At 40.1% G+C, this 24,301-nt stretch overlaps 1 protein-coding gene across 13 annotated transcripts in view; it reads right to left on the reverse strand.

Annotated features, from left to right (window-relative positions):
* The window catches only part of PUM1 (pumilio RNA binding family member 1), a 137,847-nt gene extending 114,952 nt beyond the window's left edge, over nt 1–22,895 (reverse strand). For 12 of the 13 annotated variants that reach the window (XM_027618859.1, XM_027618160.1, XM_027619114.1 and 9 more), the window contains exons 1-2: nt 22,744–22,895; nt 18,090–18,463 (exon numbers count right to left, since the gene is read on the reverse strand). In XM_027618859.1, coding sequence (XP_027474660.1) covers nt 18,090–18,452 — 363 coding nt within the window. In that variant the 5' untranslated portion in view covers nt 18,453–18,463; nt 22,744–22,895. The remainder of the gene's footprint in view (nt 1–18,089; nt 18,464–22,743) is intronic. The other variant, XM_027619203.1, reaches the window with a different exon arrangement.
* Between the last annotated feature and the right edge of the window lie 1,406 nt (nt 22,896–24,301).

Here is a 24,301-nt window from a genome sequence, read left to right on the forward strand (position 1 = left end):
GTGAGGGATGACCTAAGTACTTAAAGAAGTCAAAAGCAAAAGACCAACACTTTTGATTAGATACATTTTAAAACTCTGCATTGCAAAAGACACAATAAAGTTAAAAGAGATATAAAAGCAGTCTTATAAATTTAGGAAAATAAGGGGCGCCTGGGTGGCTCAGTCTGTAAGTGTCTGCCTTCGGCTCAGGTCATGATCCCAGGGTCCTGGGACTGAGCCCCGCATCGGGCTCCTCGCTCTGCGAGAAGCCTGCTTCTCCCTCTCCCACTCCCCCTGCTTGTGTTCCTGCTCACTATCTCTCTGTCAAATAAATAAGTAAAATCTTAAAAAAAAAAAATTTAGGAAAATAATATATACACCAACAGAAAAAATAAACAATACTCATACAGTGTTGGTAGAACTTTAAATTGGTAGAACAATGTGGAAATCTGGAGAACAACGTGAAAATATGTATCAAAATTTTAAATGCATTCTTTTGTTTGATCTGTCAATTTCACCTCTGTAAATATATTCTAAAGAAATGGCTGCAGAACACAAAAATAAAACTACCATACTGTTTACTACAGCATTGTTTAGAATGTCAAAAGCCAAAAAAAAAGTTCAGTGATCCAGATCAAAATAAAGTATTGTAGTTCCATGCACCATGGCCCTTAAAGAATATACAAAGTTATTTTCTAACCTGAAAGGATAGCCACAATGTATTAAGGGCAAAAAGACTCTTCATACAGTGTGTTCATACATATGTGCAAGTGTAGTACATTTACAACGTTCCCATTTGGCTTAAAAGTACAATACATTCCTGAATCTGTGTTTATATACGAGCAGGAAACATCTAGGAGGAAATGACCTGTGCTATTAAGTATTTAACTCTGAAAAAGTTATTGAAAAGTTTTAGATCATAAAAAAATTTCCTTTTTAGATGGAAAATAGATTAGTGGTTGCTTAGGGCTAAGGGGATGGGAGAAGTAGACAGTGACTGGTATTGGGTACCTAGTTTCTTTTTGGCATAATGAAAATGTTCTAAAATTTGATTGTGGTGACAGTTGTACAATTCTATACTAAAAAACCACTGAATAGTACACCTTTCAAATGGGTGAATTGTATGGTATGTGAATTATATCTCAAAACTTTTTAAAATTCCACTTTAGAACAAAATTCATAACCATAATACAGAATAAAAATTGTGCATTTTAAAATTCACAATTTGGGGGCGCCTGGCTGGCTTAGTACAGCATGCGACTTGATCTCGGGGGTCATGATTTCAAACCCCACACTGGGTGTAGAGATCACTTAAAAAATATTTAGGGGCACCTGGGTGGCTCAGTCGTTGAGCATCTGCCTTCAGCTCAGGTCATGATCCCAGGGTCCTGGGATCAAGCCACCCATCAGGCTCCCTGCCCAGCAAGAAGCCTACTTCTCCCTCTCCCACTCCCCCTGCCTGTGTTCCCTCTCTCGCTGTCTCTCTCTAATAAATAAAATCTAAAAATAAATAAAGATTTAAACAATAAGATAAAAATAAAATTCACAGTTTGTACCCTATACCATGCCCAACAGAAAGCTCAAATCCAAACAGCACTTCTTAAAAAGCTTTAAGTAGGAAAAGTGAGTCACTAGTCTTAAAAGTAGTTAACCTCTGACAATATACGGTTAAATTACAACCTTAAGCCTACGTTCATAAGGATACTATCTTCTTGAACTATGCTGGCACATACTATTCACTTCAGAGAACAGGAATGAACCTTGTAAATGTATTAAGCTGAAAAAGTATAGCACTGTTTTCTAATTATGTGTTGTAACTGTGAACAGAAACAAAGTTTCAAAGTTTTACAAATTAAGGAGAGTAAACCTTGCTCCTCCAGCCCCTTATGGTTTCAAGAAATCTCAAGGAAAAAAAAAAAGCAAAGCAAAAAAAGCATAAAAGCAGAGCTGATAAGAATCAATTTAAAAGTTCTTTAATGCAATCCTTCAATAAATGCTAACTGGCTCATCTTCAGGCCCAAAAGCCTTTCAGTATTCAAGATCCCACATTTTGTTACAACTTGCACCTTATCAATTCAAAATGACTTTTTTTTTTAAAGATTTTATTTATTTGACAGAAAGAGAGAGAGACAGTGAGAGGGAACACAAGCAGGGGGAGTGGGAGAGGGAGAAGCAGGCTTCCCGTCAAGCAGGGAGCCTGATGCGGGGCTCGATCCCAGGACCCTGGGATCATGACCTGAGCCGAAGGCAGATGCTTAACGACTGAGCCACCCAGGCACCCCTCAAAATGACATCTTAATACCCTTCAAAATAAAATACTCCACTCAATAAAGCTCTTCAATATGCCCTGATAACATAATGTATTCATTCATCATTTATGAGGTATACACTATTGGCCAGGTGCTAGAGATAGAAGGCTGAAAGATTCTTCAAGAGGAACCATCACAGTAGTTCTGAACCAAAGTGCACATGAGATCACTAGGGAGTGCTTTTTTAAAAACGCACAAACTGCATCTCATCACTGGAGATTTTCATTCAGGAGGTCTGGACTTAAGCCCAAGAACGTATACTGAAACAGCTTCCTAGCACCCAATGGTAAAAGAAAAAGTAAATACTCAACTCCAATACAGGGAGCTGAATGCTTCCGTAAGATGAGTATCAAATATGACAACAGCACCAAAAGGAACCCAACCTTCAAAAAAGACAGGGGGAGCCCCTGGGTGGCACTGTTGCTTAAGCGTCTGACTCTTGGTTTTGGCTCAGGTCATGATCTCAAGGTCGTGGGATCGAGCCCCATGTCGGGCTCTGCGCTCAGTGCAGAGTTTTTCTCTCTCTCTCTAAAGTTTTTCTCTCTCTCCCCGCCCCCCATGCTTGCTCACTTTCTCTAAAATAAATAAATAAATCTTAAAAAAAAAAAAAAGGAGGGAACAAAGGAGGAGGTTTACCAGAGATGGAGATACTTTAGTTGAAACTTGAAAGATGAGAAAGTGGCTAGGTGGATGAGAAAGGAAGGGGGCTCCAAAGAAAAGTACATCAATAAAAATTGCCCAACCATGTTGAGAAATTACACACACTTTAAAATCAGCATCTGTGTTCTGAAAATTACAAATACTTCCGTACAGCTGAGGTAGAGTACCAGTAAAGACTGGTAAGCTGGTTCAAAACATGAAGGGCCTAAATTATGCTACGCTGAGGAGCTTGGAAGTTCTAAAAGCAACTGAAAAGCAAAAAAAAACAGAATTTAGGCAAGGATGAGACATGAGATTTGTGTCTTCAGAAATATTAATTTGGCAGCAACACAGAAAAGAGCCGGGGGGGGGGGGGGGTGTCACAGAAAACCAATCAGAAGACTATTGTAAATGTCCTGGCAAGAAATATAACCCTACCAAATAAGGCAGTATGAATATAACCTGGGAACTACTGGAGGCTGGATGCAGGAAGCTAAGATTCCTAGGTTGTTCATAATGGGGATGGCATCCACGGAAATAGGATGTAGGGAATGATGGACACCAATGACTTCAGTTTTGAACAGCATCACAGCACTCCCTGAGCACCTATTATGCATCCATACTGAGCTCCTATAATTAGACATACAAACTAAACTCTTACTGCTGTCCCTAAACTTTAATATATGCACAGCAGGTAGGGCTTAAAATGTGTGATGTGTAAAAAGAGGCCTGTGATGATTTAAGGAAAAGTTGACTACTCCATGATGAAGAATGGTAGGTCTCCAGACTGGTCCGGTGATAAGAGCATGAGGTAATCACCTTCAACATGTATCATCTGAGACCATTAAACATGGTGTCTCATTTTTCTGACCCTGCATTTCCTCATTCATAAAATGGAAATGATAAAAACCAACGTTACTGGGGATCCAAATCATATGTAAAACAGATGAGAACGGCTCCAGCACACCGCTTATGGAGAGTACCTGTCATTACTACTTCCACATACAGAAAGGCAGTACTCAATGCTCAAATAAAATCACCTCTAGATCTCACTGGATACATTCAACCTATCCTAGCAACCTCTGCTCAAAACACGAATGTATAAGCCAACTCACTTTCATTCAATACAGTAAACCAAGCTCTTCGTATTTTTTTTGTATGCATTTTTGGTGGTTTTTTTTTTAACAACTTATTTATAAGTAAGCTCTACACCCAATGTGGGGCTCAAACTCAAGACCCAGAGACCAATCGAGCATCACATGCTCCAGTGAATGAGCCAGGCAGGCGCCCCAATAACCTCTTAACAGAAGGTATAAGGCTGGAGTGCCTGGGTGGCTCAGTTGGTTAAGTGTCTGCCTTTAGCTCAGGTCATGATCAGGAGTCTGCTTCTCCCTCTCCTTTTGCCCCTCTCCCTGCTTATGCGCTCGCTCTCTCTCTCTCTCTCTCTCTCTCTCTCTCTCTCGAATAAATAAATAAATAAATAAATAAAATCTTTTAAAAAAAGGTATAAGGTTTATCTTTTTTTCCTTTTTAAGTCTATAAAAATTTCACGGTTTGAAATTTGGAAAATACAAAACATACAAGATGAAACCAAATTACCCATAATCTCCCCACCCACCCAAATAAAAGGAGGATTTTGTCATATTCCTCCCAGTCATATTTTTCCCATGTACTCACTCTTAATGAATATACAGAGCTTAAAGCCCATTTTCTAGATAATAAATTAACAAAGGAACTATATTTAACATAAAATCAGTCTCACCTGATTTGTGTCACCCAAACACACCACAGCCCCATCTTAGAACTCATTACAATGTAGACACTGAAATTCTCACCTGGAAGAAATTTTCTTTAAACTTCCTTCATCACTTCATGAAACTAGGTTTCTTCATAGAAAGAACAATATATTAATTTCATTGGTTTGAATTTTACTAGGCTTCTGACCCCTATAAGTAGTATCTCCTTAATTTGGCCAACTGGGAAAAAAAAAATTTAAATAGATTCTTAGCAAAGTAAAGAAATTTTTTAATTAACAGCAGGTATGGTGCTTTTAAATACATACAATAACTAGAATTAGGTTAATGAACTGTTTCCTTGTTAAAATCCTTAGGGAATTTCCTTTAACAGAGAAAAATTATTTCTCATTAGTGTATCAACTGACTGTATATTCATGACATCTAAAGAGTGGAGTTCCCTGAAAACACCTGCTCTCTGTATTTCAAGCATTCCTCTTCCTAAGGTTGTAAACAAGTTTACTTATGCCATTAACTTGAAAACACTTACTTCACAGATACAGAAGAAAGTTACCATTAGTTCCAGTAAAACATGTTGCTTAGAAAAATTCTAAATCTATAGTGTAAAGCTGTAAAAAAAAAAAACTGACCCTCCCAACCTTATTTCTAAAAAGCCCTGGCACATATATGGCAAAAATTCTCAACAAAATGGGTATAGAAGAAATATACCACAACACGATAAAGGCCATATATGACAAACCCACAGCTAACATACTCAAGGGTGAAAACCTGAAAGCTTTTCCTCTATGATCAGGAACAAGACAAGAACTCCCATTCTTGCCACTTTATTCAACATAGAACTGGAAGTTCTGGCCACAGTAGACAAGAAAAAGAAATAAAAAGGCATCCAAATTGGTAAGGAAGAAATAAACACTATTTGCAGAAGACATGATACTATTACAGAAAAGACCCTAAACACTCCACCAGGGCTCCTGGGTGGTTCAATTGGTTAAGCATCTGCCTTCAGCTCAGGTCATGATCCCAGGGTTCTGGGATGGAGCCCCACGCTGCGTTCCTTGCTCAGCGGGGAACCTGCTCCTGCTTCTCTCTCTCCCTCTCCCTGTGCTTGTGTTCCCTCTCTCACTGTCTCTCTCTCTGTAAAATAAGTAAAATCTCAAAAAAAAAAAAAACCTCCACGAAAAAAATCTATTAGAATAAATGAATTCAGTAAAGTCGCAGGATACAAAATTAATATACAGAAATCTGGTGCATTTCTATTCACTAATAACGAACTATGAGAAAGAGAAATTAAGAAAACAATCTCATTTACAATTGCATCAAAAAGAATAAAACATCTAGAAATAAATTTAACCAAGGAGGTAAAAGACCTGTACTCCAAAAACCTGTAAGACGTTGATACAAGAAATTGAAGATGACACAAATAAACGGAAACATATACCATGTTCACAGAATGGAAGAATTAATATTGTTAAAAATGTCCATATACAAAGCAATCTACAGATTCAATGCAATCCCCATCAAAATACTGAGTATTGGGGCACCTGGGTGGCTCAGTTGGTTAAGCGGCTGCTTTCAGCTCAGGTCATGATCCCAGGGTCCTGGGATTGACCCCCACGTCGGGCTCCCTGCTCAGCCAAGAGCCTGCTTCTCCCTCTCCCTCTGCTGCTCCCCCTGTTTTTGCTTGGTCTCTCCCTCTCTCTGTGTCAAGTAAATAAATAAGATCTTTAAAAAAAAAAAAATACTGAGTATTTTTCAGAGCTAGAATAATCCTAAATTTGTACAGAACCAAAAAAAACAAAAACAAATAACAAAGAGCCCAAGCAATCTTGAGAAAGAAAACAAAGCTGGAGATATACTCCCAGATTTCAAACTATACTACAAAGCTATAATAATCAAAACAGTATAGCATTGGCACAAAAAGACGCACAGATCAATGGAGCAGAACAAAGAGCCAGAGACTGGTCAATTAATCTACAACAAAGGAGGCAAGAATATACAATGGGGAAAGAATATACAGTCTCTTCAATAAATCGTGTTAAAAAAACTGGACAACTACATGCAAAACTATGAAACTCACTCTCTTACACCATACAGAAAAATAAACTCAAATGGATTAAAGACCTAAATGTAAAGCCTGAAACCATAAAATTCCTAAAGAAAAACAGAGGCAGTAAACTCTTGGACATGAGTCTCCGTAATATATTTTTGGATTTGTCTCCTCAGGCAAGGCCCATCAAACTCCTCAAGAAAAAGAGAGGCAGTAAACTCTTGGACATGAGTCTCCATAATATATTTTTGGATCTGTCTCCTCAGGCAAGGCCCAATATTTAATAAAACCACATCAAACTAAAAAACTTTTTCACAGTGAAGGAAACCATCAACAAAATGAAAAGGCAACCTACTGAATGGAAGGAGATATCTGCAAATGATGTACCTAATAAGGGGTTAATTTCAAAATATGTGAAGAAACCGTACAACTCAACACCAAAATATCAAATAATCTGATTAAAAAATGCACAGAGGACCTGGAGAGAGATTTTCTGAAGAAGACAAACAGATGGCCAATAGACACATGAAAAGATGCTCAACATAACTAATCATGAGAGAAATGCAAATCAAAACCACAATGACATACCCCCTCACACCCATCAGAATGGCCAGTATCAAAAAGACAAGAGGGGCACGTGGGTGGCTGGGTCAGTTAAGCGTCTGCCTTTGGCCCAGGTCATGATCCCAGGGTCCTGGGATGGAGCCCAATCAGGCTCTCTGCTCAACAGGGAGCCTGCTTCTCCCTTTCCCTCTGCCTGCCACTGCGCCTGCTTGTGCTCTCAATCTCTCTCTCTCTGCCAAATAAATAAAATCTTTTAAAAAAAAGAAAGACAAGAAATAGGCAGCTCAGTCAGTTAAGCATCTGCCTTCCGCTCAGGTCATGATCCCCCTCCTTCTGCCCCTCCCCCCTAGGCTCGTCCCCTCTCACGCACGCAGGTGCACTCTCTCTCTCAAATAAATAAAATATTAAAAAAAAAAGAAATAACAAGTGTTGTCAGGGATGTGGAGAAAAGGGAATCCTTGTGCACTGTTGGTGGGAATGTAAATCAGTACAGCCACTATGGAAAACAGTACGGAGGTTCCTCAAAAAATTAAAACTAGAGGGGGGCACCTGGGTGGCTTGGTCAGCAGAGCCTTCGGCTCCAGTCATCATCCTGGGATCCTGGGATAGAGCCCTGCATTGTGCTCCCTGCTCAGCAGGAGTCTGCTTCTCCTTCTCCCTCTGCCTCTCCCCCTCAACTCGTTCTCTCTCTCTCTCTCAAATAAATAAAATCTTTTAAAAAAATTAAAACTACAGGGGTGCCTGGCTAGCTCAGTTGGAAGAGCATGAGACTCTTGATCTCGAAGTCATGAGTTCGAGCCCCATGTTGGATGCAGAGATTACTTAAATAAACTTAAAAAAAAAAAAAAAAAAACTAGAAATACCATACAATCCAGCAATTCCACTTGTGGGTATTTATCCAAAGAAAATGAAAAAACTAATTCAGAAAGATATATACACCCCCTTCGTTCATTACAGCATTATTTATAATAGCCAAGATATGGAAACAGCCTAAGTGTCCACTGATAAATGAATGGATAAAGAAGATGTGGTATATATATACAATGGAATATTACTCAGCCACAAAAAAAGAATGAAATCTGGGGCACCTGGGTGGCTCAGTCAGTTAAGTATCTCCTTCGGCTCAGGTCACGATCCCAGGGGCCTGGGACTGAGTCCCATGTCAGGCGCTCTGCTCAGCGGGCAGCCTGCTTCTCCCTCTCCCTCTGCTCCCCCACCCCCCGCTTGTGCACGCACACTCTCTCACTCTCTAATGAACAAATAAAATCTTAAGGAAAAAAAAAAGGAAATCTTTCCATTTGTGACAACATGGATGGTCCTAGAGGATAGTATGTTAAATGAAATCATACAGAAAGGGCGCCTGGGTGGCTCAGTTGGTTAAGTAACTGCCTTCGGCTCAGGTCATGATCCTGGAGTCCCGGGATCAAGTCCCACATCGGGCTTCCTGCTCAGCACGGAGTCTGCTTCTCCCTCTTACCCTCTTCCCTCTCGTGCTTTCTATCTCTCATTCTCTCTCTCTCTCAAATAAATAAATCTTTAAAAAAAAAGAAATCATACAGAAAAAGACAAATACTGTATGATTTCACTTATATATGGAATCTAAAAAACAACACAACAAACAAAACAAAGCAGGTTCACAAATACAGAGAACTGGGAGTTGCAGGGATGGGGGGCCTTAGGGGGATGGGCAAAAAGGTAATGGGGATTAAGAAGTACAAACTTCCAGCTAGAAGTCAGTCATGGGGATGTAAAGTACAGTGTAGAGATTATAGTCAATAACAGTGTAATATGTTTATATGATAACAAATGGTAACTAGACTTATCATAAGGATCATTTCATAATGTATGTGTCAACTCACTGTGTTGTACACCTGAAACTAAAATGTCAACTATACTTCAGTAAAAAAATTAAAATTTAAAAAATAAAAAATACACAGAGTGCCTGGCTGGCTCAGTCAGTAAAGCATGCAACTCTTGACTTTTGATCTCAGGGTCATCAATTCGAGTCCCACACTGGGCCTAGAGCTTACATTAAAAAAAAAAATGAAGCCTACAGAAAAGTGCCACCAGACATCTGTGATTCAGATCCTGGGTTTCAATCAGTTATTAAAAAGGTAAAACCAGGGGCGCCTGTGTGGCTCAGTCATTGAGCATCTGCCTTCGGCTCAGATCATGATCCCAGGGTCCTGGGATCAAGCCCCACCTCGGGCTCCCTGCTCAGCGGGAAGCCTGCTTCTCCCTCTCCCACTCCCCCTGCTTGTGTTTCCTCTCTTGCTGTGTCCCTCTGTCAAATAAATAAATAAAATCTTTAAAAAAAAAAAAAAGAAAAAGGTAAAGCCACCTTAAAAATAAGTAAATAAGTAAAAATTAAATAAACAAAAAATACAAAGCACTGCTACCAGGGAAGAATTTCCATTATGTTTATATTTATACATTAGAAACTTATATACCTTTAAAAATCTTTAGGTATCCAAAAGAAATGAAAGCATATCTCCAGACAAAAACTTGTACGTGAATGTTCATAGCAGTATTGTTCGCAATAGTCAAAAAGTGGAAACAACCCAAAGGTCCATCAATCAATAAATGGATAAATAAAATGTGGTGTATACCTATAAAAAGAAATGAGGTACTGATACATGCTATAACATGCAAGGACCTTTAAAACACGATGCTAAATGAAAGAAGCCAGTCACAAAGGACTACATATTAGAGGACTCCATTTAATGATGAAATGTCCAGAATGGACAAATCCACACAGAGTAGACTAGTGGTTGCCAAGGACTAGAAAGTGAATGTTACTGAGGCACCTGGGTGGCTCAGTTGGTTAAGCATCAGACTCTTCATTTCGGCTCAGGTCATGATCTCAGGGTTGTGAGATCGAGCCCCGCATCGGGCTCCACGCTGAGCACAGAGTCGGCTTGGGAACCTCTCCCTCTGCTCCTCTCCTCGCTCATGCTCGCTCATGCTCTCTCTCTCTTTCACACTTTCTCTAGTCAGCTTAGGACACTCTCCCTCTCCCTCTGCTCCCTCTCCCATGCGTACGCGCTCGCTCTCTCAAAAAATAAACCTTTAAAAAAAAAAGTGAATGCTACTGGGTATATTTTTTGCAGGGTGATTAAAATATTCTAAAACTGACTGTGATATGGCTGGACAACTCTGTGAATATACTAAAAATCACTGAATTGTACACTTTAAATGGATGAATTATACATCAATAAAGCAATTATTAAAAAAAAAATCTTTAGGGCCCTCAATTTCCACAAACCTAAGAATTTTCCTGATGAAATTCATAAAAACACTAAGGGTGCTTTAACCATAAAAGAGCACTTACTAAAGGAAATAGACAAATCCACGTCTGCTAAATCTTCTGAAACCATTAATAAGTCAGTTTAAAATCAAGAGTTCTCCAACATTACATGAAAAAAACACAGAAGAGCCTTCCTGTGAAAAAGGTCCAATAACTCTTCAACTGCAGGTTGTATCACCAATGCCATGTACACCCTTCAGGCCCACGTTCTTTAGTCAAATTTCCAAACATTAAACTCCCCAACCTAATACTGATCACTGACCATCACTCCTTACTATAGTGGTAGGCAGGGTGCAAACTACCAGAGCAGTCCAATGTGCAGAAGCCACTCTCTCATTACGTCTCCTTACTATATCCAGAAAATGAAGAAACTAAATGTAAAAAATAGAGCAAAGAGGTCCAGAAATGCCTCAACAACAACAACAAAAAAACTATTACTTACCCTATCCTCAGTACTAACTACTCTCCTAGTAGCAGTGTGTTGTCAGTCCTGTTTCTCTATGAATGTTAAGCCATTTCCCAAGGGTGGATAGATTCTAAGCAAATGCTAGAACTTTTGTTTTTTAAGTATTTTTTTTCCACAATATACAGAAGCAAAATTCTGTAATCGGGCTCAGCCTGTATAAAGTATTCAGCAAATGCTGTTGCCTGAGAGAAAATAGACACATGCACAAAAGATGTGTCTCTTCTGCAAGTACAGAGAAGTGTGCTGAGAAACAGTATATTACTTTACTTACAAAGCACTTCAAACACATCCATAACTGAAATCTAAAACACAGCTCTTCCTAAATAACTGCTGTTTTTCTCTAAGAATCTCATAATAAAAAATTAAAAAAAAAAAAGAATCTCATAATTCATCACATTTCCCTCTTCTTTGGCCACAGGGACTCCAAGAGCAAATTCTTTAACCCACCCTTCTGGTACATATTTATAAATTCTAAATTTACTCCCTTCGTTTTCCTGACATACCCTTATTTTCCCATTGTTACATCTCATTACCACCTATTCTTTAATTTTTTTTTTCGAATTCCACACCAAACACCTTCTGAAACAAAACAAAGTAAAGATGTATCATAAACCTCTGCAAGTGGCCATCTAGGGGGCACATACAATCAAGTACCACACACAGTATTAGAGAAGAGCATCTGACTAAATGCTTTTTTTTTTTTTTTTTTTTTAAACTGGAACCTAATTCTTAAAAATGGAAAACAGTTCAGGGCACCTGGGTGGCTCAGTAGTTAAGCGTCTGCCTTCGGCTCAGGTCATGATCCCACGGTTCTGGGATCGAGCCCCCGCATCGGGCTCCCTGCTCTGCGGGAAGCCTGCTTCTCCCTCTCCCACTCCCCCTGCTTGTGTTCCCTCTCTCGCTGTGTCTCTCTCTGTCAAATAAATAAATAAAATCTTTAAAAAAAAAAAAGGAAAACAGTTCTAAAAGTTATAGTCAAAGAAAGCCTGCTGATGATCCTTTTGACCAAGTACATAACGTTAAGTCTTTGTTACTCCAAATATAATGAAAAAGACTCCAGGAGTACTGGTGTAAACAAAATATGAAAGCATGGACTACTCAGCTTTAGAGTATGATGTTAACCAAATGGCAATGGCCCAAATGCTGAAACATCTAAGCAATCTACCCAGGAAGATAAGAGGCTCATAGTCTAACAAAATCATTCAGCAGGGACAATAGAAAAGAATCTCCAGGGAATGCCAAGATTGTCAGTATGGGGAATACTTGGGCTCCCTCCCAATTTAACACAGTATTTAATAATTACAAATGTAAGTATTAACTCACAGTCACTGGAGAGTAAGAACAGCCATTATCAAGGGTGGGAGTCAAGATACCACTAAAAGATGACACCACCAAGTGAAAGAAAATGGGGGTACAAAGAGTCAAAAAGAAGGTTCATCCACTGATTTTTGCCTAGCTATCTAGAATTATCTCCCAATGGCTGTCAACCCTACGGTGATACTGATCCATCCTAGAGCCAACAGACTACTAGCAAAAGTGAAAAAGATCTGTGAAATTCTCCTCTAAATTTCCTTTCACCAAAGCAGAGCTACCTACCTCTGCCCCTTAAAAACCAGTACAGAGGCCACACAGTTCAATTGGTTGACTCTAAAATTTTTTCCCTATTTCATCACTCACTTTATCTCACAGCAGTTTACAGAGAAAACAGATTTCACAATAAGAGAATAAAACAATCACAAGTCAAAGACTTGACCTTGGATTCTGCATGATGAAACCTTTAACACTATTCAAAACAAAAGTTCTCAGGTTATAAATTACTGTTACAATAAATACACAATGTTTTGTAGGCAAGATTTTTAAATAATACTATTAACCTGATCCACATCCATTGTCTTGTTTACTACGGGTATGTTTTACAGGCCAAAAAAACAAAATTCATGAGACTTCTTTCCCTCACTCCCCTCCAAAGACTTCAATTCGGCCCAAAAATGAGGCTTTGAAGTTTCTAACTATGGCAAATACAATAATTTTAAGTATTATAAGAAGTGACACTTGGGGCACCTGGGTCGGTTAAGCGTCATGATCTTGGGGTTCTGGGACTGAATAGGGGTCCCTGTTCGGAGGGGAATCTGCCTCTCCCCCAGCTCATGCTCTTTCTCTCTCACTCTCAATCTCTCTCTCAAATACATAAAAAAATCTTTAAAAAACATTTTTTAAATAAATAAAATAATTTAAACAGTTTAATTTTAAACTTAAATTTTATTTTAAATAAATTTTAAAATATTTAAAATTAAATTATTTTAAATTGTAAATAAAGCTTGCAAGATTTTTAAAGTAGTGCATATCACCTCAACAGATGTTCTCAAGCTGTTAAGTTTTTATTTATTTTTTTCTTTTAAAGATTTTAGTATATGTGCTGCCAAAGCGAGCACTTCTTTTAAAGATTTTATTTATTTATTTGACAGAGAAAGACACAGCGAGAGAGGGAACACAAGCAGGGGGAGTGGGAGAGGGAGAAGCAGGCTTCCCACGGAGCAGGGAGCCCGATGCGGGGCTCAAATCCCAGGACCCTGGGATCATGACCTGAGCCGAGGGCAGACGCTTAACTACTGAGCCACCCAGGTGCCCCTAAGTTTTTATTTAAAGAGCCTCATGCCGGTTATCTGTCAAGGTTTATACTTTGAAACTAAAACTTAAATATTTTTAAAAAGGTATATATATATATATATGATACACACACACACACACACACACACACACACACACACACAGACACATTTAGGCACAGCTTAAAGAGCTCACTATTAAAAGAGGGGAAAACTAAGACACTAAGAGAATTTCTACATCAGACAGGAAAATCCTAACTTCAAAAGTGAAAAAAAAAGTTTTTTTAAGTGTAAAAAACTGTTCATAAACAAGAGTAATGATGAGAGAAATAGCTATAAAGTACTTGGAACAATAAATAGCTTCCTTCCCTCCAACACTGCTGGGTGGCACACAGCCTGTGATAGTCTTTACTTCACCAGTTCACTGCTAAAAGCATTCTGCCAATTTGGTCTTAAATTTTGTTCCATTATGCCAGAAGGCCTTAAAAAAAAAAAAAAAGCTAAGGAAATAGGCCCACCAAACAGGAATTAATAGCCCAGGAGTTATGGCAAAATGTGCTGGCAAGTAGATCACTTTATATTGAGTCACTCCGTCTCAATATAGATAAGTTTCCCACAATTACTACATAGAAAACACATGTAAATAAAAACAAATCTGGAAAAAAATGCACTTTTGCATTACTGCTTCTGTGGGAAAAAGGCACTCTTGCAATTCTAGGAGAAAAGTCAACATTATTTGTATTCTCCTTATTATCAAGTTTATCATCTTTAAATTTCAAGCAAAATTATGGCCACTAATTCTCTGACCTCAGAATATGCTACTTTGTTGTTGCAATCGCTTTGTTTGCTTTGGTTTAGTTTTTAAGGCTCGAACTATGGGGGGGGGGGCGGGCGCAGAGACAGAGAGAGAGCATGGGAACTGGAATCACAAAGACCTGATTTCAAAACCAGATTCTACCTAGTAACTAAGCTTCAGTTTCTCATCTCTCAAAAAGGATATTACCTCCCCCATGACACTGTTCTGAGACTTAGATACAGGAAATATAGCCCAGTGCCTAAAATATAAATGCTTCTATCCCCATCAGTGGTTCCCATCTGACAGATCAAACACCTTTTTACTCCTCCAATCAGTAAGTGGCTGATGAGGGCAGTGATTCTCCGCTTAAAGATAAGCCCCTCCACTCACCTCTGCCTCACCTGTTGCCATGTGTTTCCCGGCAGGACAGCTGAGCTCTAAGATCTACCACTTTACCGGAGTACAAATGTGAAGAACTTATGGTCCTCCCTCATTCAATCAACACAAGAATTACAGACATCACCTGACAAAGGGGCATGAAAAACATAACAGTCTCTGCCCTGGAACAGTTCAAACCAAGATGAGATCAACACCAAAACCAATAAATTATAATACACTATAACGACTACAGAAGAGGTAATCTGTGTGTGGCCTGCATCTGCAACACAGCAACTACCCTGAGTTTCTCTAACGCTCTTCATTATATCATGTGTCTGGCCCAACAGAACTGTGTTGTGATGAGTGCCAATTCCAAGCTGGTTCACTGATTTAGGCCCCTGGGTATGGAACAGGTTTTACCATTTAACAGTAACTCCAGTTTGCTAACTGACCCAGATAAAACTGCTCAACAAGTCAGAAGTAGTTCCTTATGATAAGGCTCAGCATAAGACACAGCCCAGACTAAGCCTTCAAAAAACACTTGTTGACTTGCACAGTACAACCAGATTTTAGATCTTAGAGCTCTGCCAAAAACTGACCCGGAGTTTGATTTTCCCACCTCGCACAGGACAGGCAAGCACCTTGTTTCTCTGTTAAGCTTTACCCAACAGCCTATCATTAGAAAAGCCAACACAAGATCTATAATAGAGATTTTTCAAACCAATGTTTATGATTTCTAAACAATGTTTAGCCAAATAAGGCAAAGATTACAGGCCTTCCACATCTGCCCCTACACAGATACCATCCAAACCAAACACCTCCTACTTAGGTCTCTCTCTACACGTACAGCTGCCTACATCTCAAACTCAACGTATACATTACCAAATTTAAATATCTGGTCCCCAAATCAGATACCCCTCTCTATTCCTTTTCCTCTATTACTTCATTTTTCCAGGGACCCAACATTTCTAATTCAGTCACCGAACTCTGTACTTCTCAGTCCCGTAACTTCTTTTTCATTGCTCACACCAACCCTTACCCACTCTAATCTCTCACTGCCAACTCAATCTTCCCAAAGACCACTGGATAAAAGCCACACATACACATTCAAAAACCCTGCAGCCTACTGAATTAATAAATCTTAGTCTTGGCATTCAAGGCCCTTCTCTTTGTGACAATATCCTTTTTCTCCAATTTTATTTTAAAGCCAAAGGATTAGGGACTCATGTGTTTAATAGATTTCCTCTGAAGCTCTGTTATATGCCAAATTCTAGGGAATGGGATATTGAGGTGAATAAAATCTAATTCCCACCCCAAGACTCCTAGCAAATAGGAAAGAAATACAGTGCCTTAAAGATAAAAAGCGCCCTGGAGCACCTATGGGGCTCTGTCGGTTAAGCATCGGAATCCTGATTTCAGCTCAGGTCATGATCTCAAGGGTTGTGAGATCAAGCCCTGTGTTGGGCTCCATTCTCAGCAGGGAGTCTGCTTGAGATTCTTCCTCTCCCTCTCCCTCTGCCCCTGCCCCCACTTGTGCTCTAAATAAAAAAAATAAAATCTTTAAACAAACAAAAAAGACAGAATATGACCTAAGTGCATAAGAAGCCCCATAGGGGCACCTGGGTGGTCTCTGGCTCTTGGTTTCAACTCAGGTCATGATAGGGTCATGAGATCAAGCCCCACATCGGGCTCTGCACTCAGCATGGAATCTGCTTAGGATTCTCTCCCCCTCTTCCTATGTGCCCCCCAACTCACTTTCTCTAAAATAAATAAATCTTAAAAAAAAAAAAGCCCTCTATTATGTCTAACTTCTTAGTGTCCCTCACCTACCTACACATAGTAGGTTCTTACAAAGCAGCACTAACGTTGAGGATTATTCCAATAAACCAAAGACATATAATCAATGTGCTCAATAAAACTCGTGAATAAGAAGTAAATTCCACCTCTTCATTTCTACTATGGTAAAGAACCATGGCACACACGCTGCCTTTTTTGGAAGAGTCAGGGAAAGCACAACTGAGAATTCAAATTTGCAGATGTGCTCGTACCTGATTTATTTCTGAAGCAGAACAGCAGCACCAGAGACCTAGTGAAAGATGTCTGTTCTTTTTGCTAGTCAGTACTCAGATATGGACAATATAAAATGAACGCTCTACCAATTCAACCTATATCCTATGTCAAAGAATAGCCTGATTAAAACATTCTAATCCTTTCGTCACTATAAGGAAGTTAGGAAACAGATCAGGCAAAACTCTCTTCTCGGTAAAATATGCAGTAATTCCAGCTGTGGTTTTGGATTAGTAAAAGCAAGCATGTTAAAATTAACCAAACCCAAAAAGTGCTTAGAAGAAGAAGACAAAGAAGGTTGAAACCTAAAAGCCACAACCACTCCTCTCTGACACAAAACATCAAACATACCAGTTCCATTTCAAATAAATTTCACTTGAGCAGCTAATTTGTTATCAACTTCCTAGTACCTTCAACTATAATATCTTAAAAAACAAAAGTCACCCACACCCAACAGGAAAGGCTTTGGAAATATGGATGCAGCCTATAAACAGCCCAAACAATTCTTAAAAGAATACATGGCAAAGGGAAAAAAGTATTCTTGGTTTAAAAAGTATGTATGAGGGGACGCCTGGGTGGCTCAGATGGTTAAGCGTCTGCCTTCGGCTCAGGTCGTGATCCCAGGGTCCTGGGATCGAGTCCCGCATCGGGCTCCCTGCTCCTTGGGAGCCTGCTTCTCCCTCTGCCTCTCTCTCTCTCTCTCTTCTGTCTCTCATGAATAAATAAATAAAATCTTAAAAAAAAAAAGTATGTATGAGGGGCCCCTGGGTGGCTCAGTCAGTCAAGCGTCTGCCTTCGGCTCAGGTCATGATCCCTAAGCAGGGAGCCTGCTTCTCCCTCTCCTTCTCCCCCCTGCTCATGTTCTCTCTTGCCATCACTCTCTCCCTCTCTCAAATAAAATCTTAAAAAAAAAAAAGTGTATGTGAAAATGTAGCACATGCCCATTAAAACAATCTTGTCTTTTCTTAAATGAATTGGTGGTTTACTATTTAGCACCAGAATGATAAATGACCCAGTAACAATATAACAACATTTATCCTTTAAAACAAACGACTCTTAAGTTTAGACCAAATGAAATTAGTAATTTAGGCTTTTAAAGACATTCACTGAAAGCACATATCCTAAGTGAACAGAGATTTTAAAAGTTTCAAAGCTGAAATAGTGAACTTTTTTTTACCTGATGTTCTGCATGAATGTTATCCCCAGTAGGCCATCGATGTTTGCTATTATTATAGCCGCCTCCACCGCTGCCTCCTCCCCCAAGCTGCTCACCATGCTGCCTCTGAAAGAAGTAGTCCACCATAGCGTCGTCTTGGGAACGGCCTGCAACTCCTATGGATCCTGGGACAGGGCTGGAGTGTGTCCCAGCTGCAAGAGCCTGATTTGCAGCTGGTTGTGGCTGCGCTTGCGACCCTGTTCCAGATGTCAAAACAACAGGCATGTTGGGATTAGCTGGTTCTTGAGGGTGATGTTTCAGGTGGGGGCTGAAAGAGTCCTGCCAAAGCACTGCTTTTCTCTTCAAGACACATGCAACGCTCATTCCACCAACACCTAAGGACAAAGAGGTTACAAATGTTTAAAATTTGCATTTTTTAAAACATAACTCGATATATACCAAGACAAAAATATGAGCCCCATGTCTTTTGCAATACCACATCTACAACCAATTTCTACCAAGTAACTAAACGTTTTATAATATACACACAATTTTCCAAACTGAAACCTCTATTGTTAAGTTGCTGAATATGTGCAGGTGTGGAAATAAATGTAGTTGGTTGGTGGCAGGCAATATGACAAGGTATTGAGATCAGAATTCAATACAGCAACTTCAAGAAACCTTATGTTGTTACCAAACCTAATAATATATAGAATTGGACTTCAATCAAAGGCCCCTCTACCCAACTTATTTACACCTTAAGCCAATTTTGCAGATACTTCTGAAATGAACAAGAGCTCTATAAAATATCACTTTACAAGCAGAGCAGACATAAGCCAATAAACCAAACAAAAATCCAAACTCCATATATAATTAGCAATGACTCACTGTCTAAAACTTGAAAAGATTCTTTAAAATGTACAACATATTCATAGGATGCTCCTTGAAGAAAGAGTAAGGCCCCCTGACCAAAAACAGCAACAGAATGTTCTTAGCCTGAACCTTTTTAGCCACTGGGGGGGGGGGGGGGGGGGGAGGCGGGGAGTGTCAAAATTTTTACCAATAATTTACAATTGTAATCACATCATTATTCCATTATAAACAGGATGAGACCAACCAAGTTCCAACAGTTTACTAGTGTAGAAAGCCTCACTGTAAAAAAAGACACTTCAATAACAATTGTGTGGCAAATACACTACAGACAATATCTTATCAGTCCTACTTTACAAATGAAAATGCTTAGCTGGCTCTTGATCTCGGGGTTGTGGGCTAGAGCTCCAAGTTGGATGTGAAGATTACTTAAATAAAATCTTTAAAAAATAACAAACAAACAAACAAATCTGTTTTGTACCCAAGCTTAGTTCTTTTTGTATCAACCCCTTGCTACTCCCCTGCTACTCCCCAGTAAATCAACACAGATACTATTTCTCTCACTTGCACCCATTACTCTTCTCTGGAACAAAGAATCTTCAAAATGTTACTATGAAATGTTACTATTTAAATTTCTTAAAATCAAAAACTACATTTGTACATAATATAGAACATCTGTCAGTCTGTGGGTGCTTTAAAAACTGCTACAAAGTAATTAATCAGTTACCTATTAAGACTACACCTGTCTATACTCTCTGGAGTCTAAATTTCAAGGCTATCAATTTAATAGTCCACTGCTACAAATGCCTTCTCTCTCTCTACCAAGCCCTACTGTAACATTTCAAAAACAGATTCATAAGATTTATGAGAAAACTATTAAGTTATTTCTTTATAGAATTAAGCCTCCTGATAAAGAATTGCTTCTCACAATTCATGTTCTGAAGCCAGAAGACACAATGGAATCTAATTTATTCAAAGCCTAATTTGGAAATGCCTAGTTTCAGTTAACAAGTCCAATCCATCAGAATCTTACTAGAGTAGTGGGTAGGCTAGCTTTCTAGGCTACAGTTTCTGCTTTCATGAATAGAATCATGTTCATGCTTAAGTACCAAAACCAAAAAGTCATAGCTGTGTTTACCATAGGCCTTTGCAAAGTGCCAAGCAGCCTAATAACCTCCCGTTTCATTTTCAAAAGAATTAATTGCCCTTTTTATGGAAGTATAACTGACACATAACATTGTATTAGTTTTCATGAGTGCAACATAATGACTAGATATTTGTATACACTTGAAATGATCACAATAAGTCTATTTACCATCCGTCACACCATACAGTCATTACCCTCTTATTACCAATACTAGCCAGTCCCATTTTCTTCCAAGAGGGACTTATCCAATGTAACCGTCTGTTCTAGAGCAAGCCAGGAATCCCAAAATCTAAGTTTTACCACTAACCCAGCAACCTCTCTGAGCCTGTTTCCCCACCTAGAAAATAGAAGAAATGCTTTCTCTAGGTCTCACTAGTTTTTTTTTTTAATCAAAATAAAATGATATAAAACTTTTTGGTATCTTTAAAGTCACCACGCTGAGACCCCAGGCATTTAGTTACCACCAGTTAAGGCAATGAAGCTCCAGTCCCTAAGAGGGTTCCTAAAATAGCAAATGCAATCTTCACTGAAATAAAAGATTTGCCACAATACTTACCCAACAAAGAATTTCCATATGAAAAAGGTTTACCTCTGAAACTTACAGAACACTACCACAGTCTAACAAGGGGTTGTGGAGGGGGAAGGAGTTCCCATAAAAAAGTTCAAACAAAACAATTGGCTTTTGTAAAGCTATCTGGATGCCCTAAGACTTCCTGCTTTACCTAATGAGGCAAGGCAGTTTCTCAAACAAGAGAAAACCTGGCAGAAGGGACAGTTCTGAAAGTGAGCAAATACCTAAGCAATTAACATGGGTCTTGGGCAGTTGTGTAATATCTTGGCAACTGCAGCACAAAAATTAAGAAATCAGTCACTTAAATCACAAAACATTTAAACTGCTGATGCCTTTTAGAGAACTCTCATAGCCCACTAAAAGGTTATGTGTAGCATTTGAAATGTGACTTTTTTACAAAGAGCACATTATAAAAATATTTTAAGCAACTAGAAATAAGTGCTGATTCTAGTTACTCCTCCGAAGTTTTCAAACTGTACATCAAAGTGGGGTTTTTTTTTTTTTGGAATACCACTAACAGACTTTATTTCAAGCAAAGGAGCATGGTTTAATCTCTCCACCACTCACCTTTTTTTTTAACTAAATGCTTAGTTTAAAAGGTGGTTTTTGGTAGGGTTTTTTTTTTTTTTTTTGCCACACTGAAAAAAAAAATCTCTGTGGTCATAAATTTACTTTAAAGCAGTTCATCTCAAACCCAAACTAAACTTCAAACCCAACTTCAAAAAGCTGTGGCCTTGAACAAAATGAATTCAATTGTGGCTAAGGCGAAACACGAATTCAAAGTTCAAAATCCAGTATTTCCCAAAGATCCAGATAAACAATCAACAGCCCCAAAGAGTGTTTTATAAAGTTAAAATTAGCAATGAGTCAAAATGTTTATTTTGTTTACGAAAAGTGCTTTGGGAGCCACATATCTTGGCTTGTTTCGGTGAGTTTTTATGTGTTTCTTAAAACAAACAAAAAGCTAAAGCTACAAGCCTATTGTTTCGATAGTAACTGACTTTAAAACAGAACCCAAAAAAACCCTCCATAAACTCTCATTCTTAATCCCAGGAAGAACAGGAAGTGAACGGATTGGGTATCGACAACTAAAAAGTGTTTTCTCAATTAGACAATGAAGAGTAACAATTCCTCAAGTTATGGGGAGGATAAAACCTTCCATAATGCGTTCTCTCGCTCGCTCGCTCGCTCTCTCTTTCTCTCTCGTGTGTGTGTACACGCGCGCGTCGGGGGGTATGGGGGGGCTCTAGTGGGGGGAAAAAGTTACAGGAGCTTATTTCTCACTTGACGTGGGAGTGGTACTGACAAGTATTAACAAACGATGTCTGTTTACCAAGAACGTCTGTGAGGACTAAAACTATCTGGTACTGCGTATCTGTTTTCCTACTACCGAGGGTGAGCCCCTCTTTGAGTTAAGACAGACACTCACCAACACAGGGAGGCTCAAAGAGGAAGAACCCACCAAAACCCAAGCTCTCACGGAAACAAAAGGCCACAAGCACCCAGGAGACTGAAAAGCGATCTGAAACTTCCTGATCGCCACTTCTCCACATTTAAGGCTCGCAAAGTTCCCCCATGGTGGGTCTCGCCTGTAGACAAGGGCCAAGGCTGTTCCTAAAGCGATTTATTGTTCCTCCTGCTTCGGCGCTGCCACGGAAGCTCAAGAAGTCGAAGAAATCCAGGGTGGCCCAGAATTACACTTCATGGCCACACAGAAGACTCGCGGCTTCGCAAACCCATCAAAAAAGCAACCCGAATGGCAACAGCAATCTTCGGGGGCTCCAACGGGGCCGAGCAGAAATGTACAGGCACGTCTATGCCCTGGGCCCGGGCCTAAACCCTCGGCATTTTCCTCGCTTCGACCCCGCTCCCCACCCCCTCCCTCCTTTGATAACAATAGGGGCCTTGCTGCTGACTCCAAAACATGTACGAGGAACAGCGAGTGAAAAGCCTCAACCAGGGCCCCGGGCGGCTTTTCTAAAGCCCTTCTCACCCCCACAACCGCTCTCAAACACCAATACAAAGGGACAATCTGCTCGCTGGGGGTCCGGAGCAGCGTTTGGGGCCGGCGGGGTGCGGATACTCACGGGCGGAGCGGTAGGATGAAGATGGATTTCAGCCCCCCGATCTTCTCTCTCCGGCGCTCTCGCTCCCCCTTACCTTTCACTCCGACAACATGGCGGCCCACTGGGGACGGGGCTGGCGCGGTGCATCCTGGGATAGGCTCTGGCCCCGGCTCCGGCGGTGGCAGCGGCATGTGCGGAGAAGGCAGGCGGCTCTGGAACAGGTTGCCTGGTTGCCATGCCAACCCAGGGCCTGTGTGAACTTGGGAAACTCGCAGGCAACACAACCGCTGCGCGCGCGAGTGCCCGCCCGCTAGGCGAGCGCGCGCCGTCGCGAACAGAAGGCGGGGCCCTGCACCCGCACAGGAGCGCCCGAGGTGCTCGTGGGGCCCGGCCACGCGCGGCACGGAGCAGGGCCCGGGGGCCGGACAGGGGCGCCTCGCCGGCTGGCTAGGAACGATAGACACAGCACCGCCCGGCCCCGCGTGCTCCCAGCTTTACCGCCAGATTGCACCAGCCTACGGGGTTAAGGGACGCTTGCTTACTCGCCCGGCTCGGGCTGGACAGGTGCTGGCTTCTAACCCCTTTGCTGCAGCTTTCTGGCTCTGGGGCCTTATTTAATCTTCCTGCCTCCATCACCCCATTTGGAGAATGAAGAGGAAAATGAGAACGGCTACTCAACAGAATTGCCGTGAAGATTAAGTTAAATAATGTGGCTTGTTATTCCTTTTAAAGATGTCCAGCGCTTGGTACAATGCCTGTAAACGGGACCAATGCATAATTTTCAGGGTTCCGTGCAACGTGAAGGTGCGGAGCCCCTTGTTCAAAATTGTTAAGGAATTTCAAAACTGCTGTAGCAGAACAGTAAACTAAAACCAAAGACATAAAGCCGACCCTGTTTGTAAGCACTCAACCAGTGTTCGCCATTGTCATACTGTCCAGTTTCAAAGAGGAATAGAAATTTGGCCATCTGATGCAAGTCACTTTTCAAATCAGTAGTATTTGATAAGATATTGATTGCTATTCTATCTCCAAGTAAGCCCAAGATGGATTTGAAAACTTAGGCAAACCCCAATACTACAAAAGACCAGAAGGGGATATGGGGGGAAACTTTACAATAATTGGAGGAGGGAAAAACGTTTATAATGAATGAAAATCAATTAGTTATTTTTATTAAATTGAAAGATATGTAAACATCTGTCAGGAAGAGATGCCACCAACAAAGTAGAACAAATGAGAAAATAAGCTTTAAAATATTGTGATATGCATGGTAAACAGCTGGTTAATCTTCATGATAAATACAGAACGTCTCTAATCAATTTAAAAAAAAAGAGTAATCCAAAATAAACAGACATAAAATCACTAGTGGCCAATAAACACATAAAGATAACTAGCCTGGGGCTGATGGGAGGAGGAGTAGGGGAATGGGGAAGGACAGCTAGGGGGTATAGGTTTCTTTCCCGGCTGTTAAAAAGTTTCAAAGTTAGATTGTAATGATGGTTGCACAACTCTGAGAATACTGTGTGCTAAAAACCACTGAATGATGTACTTTCAATGGGGAAAGTTTATGGCATGTGAAATA

This window comes from Zalophus californianus, chromosome 4 (assembly GCF_009762305.2).
Source record: "Zalophus californianus isolate mZalCal1 chromosome 4, mZalCal1.pri.v2, whole genome shotgun sequence".
NCBI classification, from domain to species: domain Eukaryota; kingdom Metazoa; phylum Chordata; class Mammalia; order Carnivora; family Otariidae; genus Zalophus; species Zalophus californianus.